We start from the raw sequence: 13,216 nt of genomic DNA on the forward strand, positions 1-13,216 counted from the left end.
TGCATGTTTTTTTCAACCAAAATAATTGTGGTATTGCATGTTTTTTTGTATCGTTTTCACTTAGAACAATGTCAATCTTAACTTTTTCACAAAAAATAAAACGCAGATGCGACATTAATCTGTGTAAGTCGCTCTATGATATTTTACTGTTTGTACGTTTCTAACTGAACTATATTTTATATATAAATACGTAAGTGTATATATATACTATTTATATGTTGGCATACAGCAACATAAAACTGTTTGCCGAAAGAAAGAAAAAACCTTGTAAATAAATTATAGCTTCCTTATTCCTCCAATTATTTATAGTAATTACATTTTCAAGACATTTCAAATATGATTCAATAGAAGGTCCATACGCATAATATAATATTCCTGGGCGTATACGTCTTATACGTATAATTGATATTATAATATAATATAATGCTATAGCTAGTTTCATTTGTTCCTCGCGAGTGAAATTTTTTGATAAAATAAAAATAACCTGTACTGTGCGCACATATTAAATCATTTCGTAGTCGACAATAGCATATTTTTTATTAATATTTTTTAAAATTATGCTATTTAATTCAGTTAGACACTACTAAACGTAGTATGTAATGATATAAATATAATTTTTGTGAAGAGTATACACTCTAAATACTCAAGATGATTAGTTAGTGAATTTAAACCTAATTGACCGTTGAAATATACAGTTACAGTTTTACGTTTAACATTTTTTGTGCTAATACCTATTTGAAATTTATTTTAATTGACTAATCAATAATTCAAAACCATGAGCTATTTGTTTCTTAGTTAATTTGAATATAATTTATTAATTTATTAATTTTAATATGTAGTCGCAGTACAGATCTCATTTGTATTAAAAATGTATGCTTATTATAATCAGCTACATCAGAGATGTCAATAGAAAGTAAAAAATATGTAAATTTAGTACGCAACTTGGTTTATTTATAGTATTTATTACAGTCATACCAAAGTTTTTATGAACTTTGATTTTTTCACAACAAAATCACTGACAAGTCCAAAACTCATTGCATAGGTTATACAAATGTATACTATTTTGCCAACCTTTTATTTAAGACATAAATAACTCGTGACAACAATTCTCATTTTAGTTGTATAATTTATCGTTGTAAAACAATAGAATTACATGTCCCTACATAAAATAATGATACGTAAATTATTTTATAAAGATGATTTGTTTGGCTATAATGCTAATTAAAACCAGACGGAAATAATCGGTAAGACTAAATTTCTGCCTATAAAATAAGAACTTATGAACTTATGCAATATAATTCAAAAACGGTTATACTTGTTTTAGTTTTGGTATCATCATAATAATATGTATCAGAAAGTACAACAACATTTAAGTTTAATAAGATTTTTTTTGTTTTTAATTTGCGATCAAATTTTATAAATAATATACTATACATATTATATATAATACATAATATTGTAAATGCTATCGAGTGTATGTTAATAATTTATTGACACCTTATAAAAATAAGATTAAAATGCAATACATTTAATCAGTAATTCATATCCATTAATCTGATAGAATTTTAGTTGTTTTAATTTAATTTGAAAGTTAGGTACCTAACTAAAATTAAAATAAATTAACATGAAGTGAATAAAGTGCGGGAACGGGATACATAATTAAAATTAGAGTAGGTTTATTACACACGATTTACCACAAAAGTGAACCAAACAGAAATTTTTGATAAATATATATTATATAATAATAAAACAGTATTTCTAATCAAAAATCTAATTATTATTATTTTTTGTTACACGTTTGTTTATGGATTATTTTGTTGGCTTTAATTGATACCTATATTTTACCTAAGTTTGTGAAACAAACTTAAATTAAAATACCCTCATGACAGTAAACTATTTTAAAAATATTTGGTATTTGGTTGTTAACAAAATTATAGTGGTATTCGTAATGGGTTTGTTAAATAACATTTTATAATTATTTAACTTACTTACCGAGGGTGTAGATTCTAACGGCCGTGATTTTGTTTAAGACTTCTTTAGAACACTATTTTTTAATTATTTAGTTAGAGATATTTTTGTAAAATTATGTTCAGCGAAAGAGCGCTAGTCATTATTTTGTATTGGAGATTAATTTATGGATCATTTTTTTTCAAAGAAACAACCTTAAGCATATTGTTTTAGAGAAAATTATTTAAGATTATTATGACTAATTATGATTACATTAATGTTTATGAAATTTTATAACAGAATACAGAATGTATATTTGGATTCTTGCGAAATTATTATTATTTATTAGATTTATTACTTTTTCACTCGGTTAATGTGCGTTTTGTTTTTATTATAATTATTATTATCATTCGATTTACTAGTAATTAAGAACTTTTATGTAAACCATCATATTATTATATTTAGATATATATATATTCGTCTCACATTTTTTTATTGTTCATAACTTAACTGTAGACTAAATAACAAAAACTGTTATTGATATATTTATATTAAAACCGACAATGATAATTGATTTAACTTAGATTATTTAATCGGCAAGGTTGTGTTCGCCGAGTTTAAAACTTTAAATAAAAAAATTGTAAATAAGATAGGAATTGTGTACATATAAACAATGTCATTTACGTGGTTCACTCGACACAATATTACGTGTGTATTGTGCGTTAGGCGTAACACATACGTAGAGGTACCAACGTCGTATTATCGATAAGACTACTAAGAACAGCGATGAAGCAAAGTACGAAAAAGATAATTGATGTATGTTTAAAATTAAGCTGAGAGATATTGAACAAAAACTAACTGGAACATAGCACAAAATCGGATTTTTAATACGATTATAAATGAAACTATTATTTTATTATAGTGTTGTAATATTAAATCACGTCCATTTAACGCTGTTTATAAATCCAAGAGTGTTAATCTTTCCGAAATGTTACCTATCTTCATTTATGGAGTCCAAGAGCTTTCTTTCATAATCATTATACTGTAGACGATATCGTAATTTCATGTGACTTCGGCGAATACCAGTGTTCAGCCCGGGAGAAATATCGTTAAAGGGGACAGTAATGCTAAAACTACAGATCTTATCGGTTCAGTGAACAAAATAACTTAACATTTTTATAACTAAAGTTGTTCTAAGTATTCGCTACTCTTGGTAATGAACCTAAAAAAGTTTTACGTTTTTAGATTGAATAGAATTGATGCCCATTTCGTTGAATGAAATACAAAATAAATTGTCGAAAGTGTATTAAACAAAAAAAAAATCACAGAATTACATTAGTGTAAAAATGCACATTGTAGAACTGAGAGCTGAAATTGTATGCAATAAAATACGATTTCCTAAAAATATACGCAATAAGGTGGTAAAATACACCAAAGCTGCAATAGGAATCACTTATTATGTACACGATGTACTGTGTTTAGTATCCGGTGAGATAGGTCCTTTAGAACTTAGGAATGATAATGTAATTTGTTGGAAAACCAAAAAAAATAAAAATAAAAAAATAGATTAAAACCCGCTAACGCGATACAGATATCGTTATACATAACTCGTATTTATATAATATATTGTGTATTATTATATTATGACTATATGTATAGTATAAACATTATGTTCAAATAGTCAAAAAAGTGACTTTAAATGTTTTGGCTGGATATCTGTCAATTTTGAATTTGTTTTTTTTTTTTCAATATTCGATGAAAATTTTTGATTTTTTGTAAAATGTATGACCTAATTGCACAAAAAAAAAATTTAAATGGAAAAAATAATTTTTTTTATTGCCAATTTTGACTCGTAATAATATTAAATTTTAGCACAAACGATAGTATTTATGTATAATTAAATCACCAGTGAAAATTACCGTTGGTACTATTTATTATTCCAAACACGTTGTGCCTTGTCACTAATATATTAATAGTATTCTATAATATCACTGGTCCGTGCGGGTGTAAACGAAATGTCGTTTCGTCGTGGTGTAGTCGTGATTCGTGATCGTCTTGTCACCGTGGTGTAGTCGTGGTCGTGGTCGTTGACCGTGTGTTGTACATTGTGCATAATAAACGAATATTATTTCCGGTGTCTGTTTTTGCAGTTCATCCGAAGCAAAGCCAAGAGATCCGCCGGAACATCCGGGGTCACTCGGCCGCGCCAAATTTGGCGACGGAAACGCCGTCGGGTACGTTGCGGACGAACGGTCGAAGCAAAACACCTCAACATCTGGTCGTGGACATGCCGCCAATGGACCATCCTGACCAAGATTACTATCCGAAACCGAAATTCCGACCGAGACATCGGAATTCCAATCAGAGTAAGTTACGAGAAGAATTCTTGGGCGGTGGCGGCTGTGGCGGCGGTGGAGGCGGTAAGGGTGCGTATATGAGGAAAACGTCGCAAACGACAATCACACACATAATATATACACAAACACACATACACACACACAAAACACATACACGCGCGCGCACGCAGCATAACTACTGATAAGTATATTCAGAGCAATTCATTGAGTATACCAACTTATATATTTTAGTGAATAATGAATTTATCGAAATTCAGATTTTTAAAATTTTTAAATATACTTAAAAAATTTTAACTACTCGAACTTTAGGAGTATCTAATGGTGATCCAAATTTTTATACTTCAAATGAAAACCTATTTTTTTATTATTAATTTTATTAAGTGGTTAATTTAAAAAAATGTTTATGTACCAAAATGTTATTAAATATTTATATGAAAAAAAATATTTATGAAAAATGGTTTTACAAAAATATAAAAAACATAGTATTTATTATACTTTGACCTTTTTTTATAAATCATAAATAAATGATAGATTAATTGGAATTAATAAAATTATCAATGTACCATGGTTTATAAAGTTTAATAACTAAAACTACTCACTTGAATTTTGAATTAAGTTCAATAGGTTCACTATAATTTAAAAAGAAATGATCACCTAAATAATTTAATTAAAATGGGATTGTCATTTGAAAAATAAAAGTTTGTAACTCTACAGCGCAATTCTTTAATAATACAAACACATTTCAAATATAGTCTTTAGATATATTTATAAATTAAATTATTTTAAATCAGACTTTAAATATCGAATTATTGAAGAAGTAAAAGGCAGTGAGCATATTTGATTAATCACCTATATATGTGTACGGCGATAAGCTATAACGTATAATTTTGTTCGTTTTTCGTTTTTCTCCTTTTTATGTTATCCACGGAATCAGTTTTGATCTTTATGACATCATATTAAATTAATATAGAATTATAGAAATCATTTTCAACTCGAACGTTTTCGGTAGTAGAACTAAGTTAATCAAAAAAACGAGAATCATCCTCATTTGTAATTACTCTTGTAAAAAATGTGCATCTTATAATTGCGAGATCTATATGTGTGGCGATATCAGTAATTTTAGACCGACTTCAGATGTGGCCTGGGTCAGAACGGATGTTTGCCATTCTGCTGTCTCTTATCGGACGTTCACGCGTACATTTCCGACCGACCGGAAGAAAATCGTCAACGGCAAACGGAACTAATTATGAGTGTCTCCGCTACCAGTTCCTATGATACGAGTTGATTATTCTTCAAAAATACTGTATTTGCACATCTATTGTATTAGTTTTTAATTTTGTTATGTTCAATTGAGGAATCAAATTAAATCACTAGGTACTAAAAAGTTCACTATATTTCATAAATAATAATATAATCGTCTAAATCAAAATTTAGCTTACAGTTTAATAGAATACTTTTATTTACTCATTTTAGATTCTGAACGGAGTGATGAATGTATTGATTTTACAATGATATGTGTTTTTTTTTAAATTTATTTTTTATTTTTGTGTCTGTCATCACTTTTTGGAGTAGTAATAATGCTTCGATTTTTGCTTCAGCCCCTCTTTAAAAAGGAAAATTCATCTAGTTGGTACTTTGGGGGGTCAAAAGTAAAAAATTTCCAATAGTTTTCAAAAGCGTCTGGAAAAACCCTGAAAAAATTACGGAAAAACGGGAATTTTTACACAACATCTTTTTGACAAAATTGATTTTTTGATTTTGCTGTTACTCAAAAACGAATCATTGTAAATACTTGAAATTTTCACAAAATGTTTATATTAACGTTATCTATTTACGATTACATTTTCAAAATATTTAGAATTTTTTTAAGCTACTTATAGATAATTTAAATTTTTTACTTTTTTAAGTTTATTTTCTTAAAATGCCGATAAAAAAAATTTGGCTATTCAAAAAATCTTTAAAATTTAATACAAGGTTAAATAAAATAAGGAAATATATCAACATCGCGAAAATTTGCAAGGAATTTTGAAGTGGAAAATTCATAAAATTTTAAAATAATTCATAGAATTCAATACAAGGTTATCCATAAGTTTTCCTTTAAGTAATTGTAAAAAAAAATTCCAGCGTCAAAATAGAAAACATTTTATGAGCGTATGAAATTTAATTTTTTACGAAATCGCGTAAAATAACGATATATTACAATTTAAATATAAGTAATAATAATATAATATATCCAACTAATTATCATTGACTGACAAATCATCTCCGTTCAGAATCGTTTTTCGTATACAATGATACTCGTCATTGCATTCAAATTTAACACATCCACACGACCAGTGACCTACTCTCCATCTCTACTATACAGCAGAGCGATACCCAATTGCCCACTTTTTTTATATTAAAATGATAATAATACTTAATTTTACCTATCAAAAATTAAAACAGTTAATTAATTTCCATGCATTTCATAGTTCATACGTATAAGAGTATTTCACATATTGATGTATTGTGGTTTATTAGATTTTTTTTAGTTCTAATATATTTTGTAATTAAGTAAATAATACAATAAGTTTTTCATACAAAATTAAGTAGTAATCATTATTTACCTTCTGAAAATGTAAAACAAAAAGCAATACTTATCACATTCAGCTATTTAATAATATATCTCCTTTTTATAATACAGTGAAACTTCCATACAACGAAGTCGAATAATTAACAAAAAAAAAAATCGTAATATGGAGGAATTCGTTAAATAGAATTACATTTTATTTAAAAATGATGGTCATAGTCCTTAAAAATATTTCAGAACATTTTGTAAAATGGAAGTTAATTGTATGGAAGTTTCACTGTATTTGCAAAAAAATAATGTTTTATGTTACGTATAAGAACTTAAAAAGCAGAATATTATATTAAACAATAATTTATATGGTTTAAAAATAAGTTGATAGTATAACAAAAAAATATTGAATACAAATAAGTGCATAGCATTATATAAGTATTAGTTTTTCGCTTACGTTAATTATTCAAATATTATAATCATTTTATTTATTTATACGAATTTAAGTGAATTAATTTATTTTTATTAAATCTTAACAACAGTTTAATGTAATTGTCATTCATTTTTGTGTTTATAGGCTATAGATCTCTAAATTTACATCTTGTCATAACTGTATAATATAATACGAATGGATTTCAATTGGACCGTTAGCTATTTATTATCACTAAGTTATTAACTATTTTGTTTAAGTTGATATTATTTGGTATTAACACAAAACTGGTATATTATCCGGGATCTAACATTTCATAGATGATTAAAAATAAGCTTTTTATGTGCAAGAGCAATATTTCGAATTCCAAGTGCGCGAAGCACTTAAAAAACGAAGTATGTATGTTGCTTTTCGGACATTTTAGTTATGCTGCGTAGCGGAACGAATAAGTGTGACATATCGGCTGTCGCTAGGCTGCAGAACATAGTTTAAGTTCTCAGAACAATCAGGGACAAATACAATAATATATTACGGACGGCTTTCCGCTCTCCACTTCCCCTATACATATCCCCCTGACCACCGCCCACTAGACCTTGGACGTAAAGTTTCCCGGGGTATCATTAGTCTACGACGGGTAAAGAAAATAAAATCTCCAAACGGGGAAGGAATGAAGGTGAAAATAATAAAATGGGATTTTTTAAGCCTAGAGTATTTTTGCAACTTACCAGTGAAATCGCTTAAAATCTAGGATTAGATTTTCGGTTTTATCATTATTTTCTGTTATTTGTGGAAAACAAATAAAAACGGAAACAGAGTCTCGTGAGCTGTGACAGATGTGAACAAACTATTTCATTATAAAATACGTCATATTATACCAACATGCATACATTTAACCATGAACGATCTACTGTTGAAATATATCGTTGAATTTAAAAGGTTCTGATTTTTTTTTTAAGTATCACGCATTTTCATAATCGTTGGTAATCATAAAATAAACATAAAATGCATATTAAACTATATAATAAGTGTTTATAGTTGTACGATTCGTAAACACAAACTTACAGTTTGCTATATAAATTCAAACGTATGAAGTATGTTGAGCATTTTAATATGCACATTAGTTGGTGTACTTTTAAATATGTTTATAATACATTTTAAGTATACATTTATATACGTATACAAACTAATATGTATATAGTTTGATTTTGCTTAAATTTTGCTTACGTTTTGTTTTATCTTATCTAAAGTCTAAACTTTATTTATTTAACCTATATTACATCTATAATTAGTATGCTAATGCATCGGTAAAGACATATTTTTGCGATCCGAAGTTTATTCAATTTATCAAACAATATTTATCAAAAGATAAGTTATGAAATATATGAACTTAAACTTAAAAACATTCGATGATCATGTTTAAGAGCAAAATGGGTTAAAGATATAATATATATTTTATGATAGTATTATAATATGAATAAAGTTCGAATAAGTTCGTGACATTTATTTCAATAGTTTTTATATTTGAATAAAAACGAATGTTCATACTGTATACAGATTCGGGACTTTTTATATACCTACATCATTTTAAAATGAAAATATTATTCGAAAAAATAAGAAAAAAATTAAAATTGAATAAGTTTCTTGTAAAAAAAAATTCGCATAACGACAAAAAATATCAACAAGTATTTGAGTGTATATAACTGTGTTTTTATACAATATATAAATGTATAAATTCATCGCATATAAAACAAACTGTACGCTGTGTTTATACGGTTAGGTACTAACTCAATACAATAGTAAAATACCATTGAAATTCCCGTCGTTTTTAACGATTTTTATTTGAATAATTACGACTCTCGGTATATATATATAATATATATATATTATATTATGAAAAATATCAACTCTCCTCTACCGAAAATCCCATGACATTTTTTCTACAAAGTCGATGTAAGGTCGTCTGTTCATTTATTTGGGTGGTAAATATGCGTATAGGTGAACATTAGATGCAAATTTACAGTGCTAAAATAATTTATCTTCCATAGACCCGTAGAGGGTTTCGCAGTTTTACCCACACAAAACTTATTATTATTTTTTTTTTTTAAATACGTTCTATCGAATTATTAAAACAGATCAATCATTTTATTATACATTTACGAAAATGTCAAACGGTTTCAATAATAATATAAACAAGATAGCATTTTTTGATTTGTTAACGGAAATTTGTGGTATAAATATTTTTAATCGATTAAATATAAAAATTCAATTTTCAAACCGAAATTATCATTGTTTAAAGTAATTTGGAAAGTGAATTTGATATACACTGATATTATTTCATTAAAAAGACGCGTAAAGCCTTCATTTGAAATAAAATAGTAAAAGATGCATTATTATTATTACCCATATCGGATAAAATTATTTCATACAAAATATAATATTATTTTTAATACACATTTTTATCATGACAATATATAAAAAAATAACTACCTATAGGCTATAGGTACACTGTGTCACCGTGTCTATGTAAAATCAATCATATGGAAAAGTGGTAAATTTCATAACACCTGTTTTACTTTTAAAGTCAAAAATATTTATGTCGAAAGTTTTGAAGTCTATTATTCTGTCGTTTTTTTAACCATCACGTCCCGTCGTTTTCGCAGGCAAACGTTTGGAGGTGATGGCGCCGAGTCCGCGCATCATGTCGCCGCTGGGTTTCGCCGTGAACCGGCAATACCCTCGACGGTCGACCCGGTACAGCGATTACTACGACGACGCGGAGCCGTGCGAGTTCGACGACAACAACCCGGACCACATCAAGCCCGTGCCCATATGGCTGTGCGTGCTGCTGGTGGTCAGCTACATAATCATGGGCGCGTTCCTGTTCAAGAGCTGGGAGAACTGGGAGTTCCCGGACTCGGCGTACTTCTGCTTCATAACGCTCACCACCATCGGGTTCGGCGACTTCGTGCCCGCCCAGCGTGTGATGAATAAAGGCGACGACACCAAGCTCCGCATATGGTTCTGCTCGCTGTACCTGTTGTTCGGCATCGCCCTATTGGCGATGAGCTTCAACCTTGTCCAGGAAGAAGTCATCAGCAACGTCAAGACCGTAGCCCGACACTTGGGCATCATCAAGGACGAGGACGAGGAGGAGTCCGAGTGACGGTGTTGACTCGTTCAATAATATTTTACCTAATAATGATATTTATACATTATCGTATGCGTCGAATGCAATATACTTTCATAATACGGACCGCGTACACGTCGTTGTAACTTTTGCATAATGAATATTGTTTTAGATAATATTATTATGTTTTACGATATAATTATTGTGTTCATGTTCTTACGGCCGTCAACCACCCGTGCCAGTTTTGTACATTTTACCTGCAGTTATTGTGTCTATATATAGTTTTAAGAAATTTCATTTTAATTACCAAAAATAAAAAAATTTTCGATACACCGTTTGCGTACAGATATCCAAAGAAGAAACTATTTAAAATTTTAAAATATGAAAAATAAATTATAAATCAATTTTAAATTTTAACCTTAACTTTAAATGTTAATCATTATAGGTATTAATGATGATAATAATTATGTTTATTGTTAAATAAAATATTAGATTTTGTTATATAGTTAAAAATAGTATATAAAAATATTGTTTTATTTATGATAAAAAAATGATGTAAAAAATATTATTTTGTACATGTAAAAATAGTCTATTAAATTCCAGGTAAAATGTACAAAATGCACGCAGGCGGTTGTCACTAGCAGTCATAATACGCTCGTTTCCGTCATTCGTCTGAAATCGTCAATATGTTATGTAGGCTGATGGGTTTATAATATATATATATATATATATAATATTACATATAAACGATGCATTTTAATAATATTAACAATTATTAACGGATAGAAATCGTTAAAATCCTGCGCAGTGACCGAATGACGAAATGACGATACTTATCATGCACATTTTTCAGTGACGCTATCTATATATAATATCATACCTGTTGACGATAGACAATACGGCCCATTATTATATTATTTTAAAATACTCTCAATCGATTATATTATTATTTTTGAAATATTACATTTCACCTACGATAAACGATAGTTTTTAATGAAAACTTATAAAAAATACCGTTATTTAAAAGCAACGTAACGATATTAAATTTGCACCATTTCAAAACGTCCATACAGTAAACTTAACGTTGCTTCATGCGCCGGAATTTCATTGTGTATTATACATCCCGTTGCATTACAAAACTGTAATTTAGCTTGAGAGCATATAAACGAAAACGAGGTCACGAATCTTTGATAAGGATCAGCCGTTTAAATCTCTAAAACTATCAATGTAATGTGTAACAGTGCATTTCAAGTACCTAATGGAGCAATGAAGATATTGATAAAATTATTTATATTATATATGTTTAGATAATCTATGACTTAAAATGGTGCAAAAAATAAAAATGTCAACGATTTTATTTATCCGTCAAACCATTAACAATTTTCTATGAAAAAAAATTGAATGTAACGTTTTGAATGTTCGTTTTTTTTTTATATATAGGCTTTTGAGTCAACACAACTTTCGTCATGTTTCATAATAATAATCATAATTTTAGACAGTTAAGTAAGTGCCCATATTACTATTTTATTTTATGAAAAAAACTCAATAAATATAGTACCTAAGTAAGTTATGAAACCATCAAAAATATATTTACTTTAAACAATTTTTCTTTAAATTCAAGTTTTTGTTTAACATAATAATACAGAATAATAATAATTTTCGATTTTAATATAATATATTATAATAAATTTGAATAAATTTAACTGTACGAATTTTATTACAAATAAAAAATAAATTAATATAAATACATAATAGATAGAAAACATTTGTATACAAATATTGTTATTATATTAAATACTAAATTCAAGAGTTGTACGTCATAATATTATATATATAATATTTACTTGGAATACAGAACTTCCCTTCTGAGTATTTACATAATAATAATAAATGTATAAATTAACCATTTTTCTTTTACAAAGGTCTAGATGTCTACTAAGGACTAACATTAGGTTATTGAATTAATATAATGGTTTTCTTATTAAACTGCATTTTTGGGTAAGTACTAAAGTACTTGTATACGTTATTCTTACAATGTAATTTGTATTTTATTTTATCATTTAATACTAAAATACTTCAGAAAGCAATGTTCCAAGAAAAATGTGTTTTTATTATATAATATATTTATAACTGCATTTATTATTATTAGTTTTAGTTTACTAATCTTAATAATTAGTTGAATTAAAAATATTTTTAATTGTGAAAGACATTCAAAATAATTCATAAATGCAATTTCTATGATTAAGAAAACTATTTGTAACTTTATTAGATTGCATAAATATTATTTATTTATTTATTTATTTATTTATGTGGATTATAATCTGTAAGAGACAGTTGTTCAGTTGATTTATGGTAGCCCTCAAAAATCTTGAACAATTATTTAAGTTTTTTTTTTTAATATATATGCATAAGTTGTTTCAATATCATTGCACCCTAAAAAGGCCAACATAAATAAATCAATTGTATTTTCAAGTGTACTTAACCGATTAGTTTAAAATAAGGTACTTATATAAACAATTTAATGTTAAATAGATGATATTGGTGAATAACATTTATTTTTTTGCGTTTTATTTATTTTTAGCATAACAACGATAAAAAATGTTTGTTAATAAGTATTATATTTTGCTTTTTTTATCCTTTTTTATCATTATTATCATTACAACTAAAAAGTAACTAGAAGTATTATTTAGTTTATTTATTCAACTTTTTAAGGTAGGTTATACATTATTTAAATTGTGCATTTCCGTAAATGTAAGTAGGTACATAAAAAAATTGTGCTCGTTAAAGTAAAAATTATT

General features: G+C 27.3%; 1 protein-coding gene across 3 annotated transcripts in view; it reads left to right on the plus strand.

Annotated features, from left to right (window-relative positions):
• Positions 1–12,973, plus strand: part of LOC132923483 (uncharacterized) — a 61,252-nt gene extending 48,279 nt beyond the window's left edge. Inside the window, exons 7-8 of one of the 3 annotated variants that reach the window (XM_060987516.1) lie at positions 4,098–4,373; positions 9,952–12,973. In XM_060987516.1, the coding sequence (XP_060843499.1) occupies positions 4,098–4,373; positions 9,952–10,454 (779 nt within the window). In that variant the 3' untranslated portion in view covers positions 10,455–12,973. The remainder of the gene's footprint in view (positions 1–4,097; positions 4,374–9,951) is intronic. The other 2 variants (XM_060987525.1, XM_060987533.1) reach the window with 2 other exon arrangements.
• Positions 12,974–13,216: the final 243 nt, after the last annotated feature.

Source organism: Rhopalosiphum padi, chromosome 1 (assembly GCF_020882245.1).
Source record: "Rhopalosiphum padi isolate XX-2018 chromosome 1, ASM2088224v1, whole genome shotgun sequence".
Classification (NCBI taxonomy): Eukaryota; Metazoa; Arthropoda; class Insecta; order Hemiptera; family Aphididae; genus Rhopalosiphum; species Rhopalosiphum padi.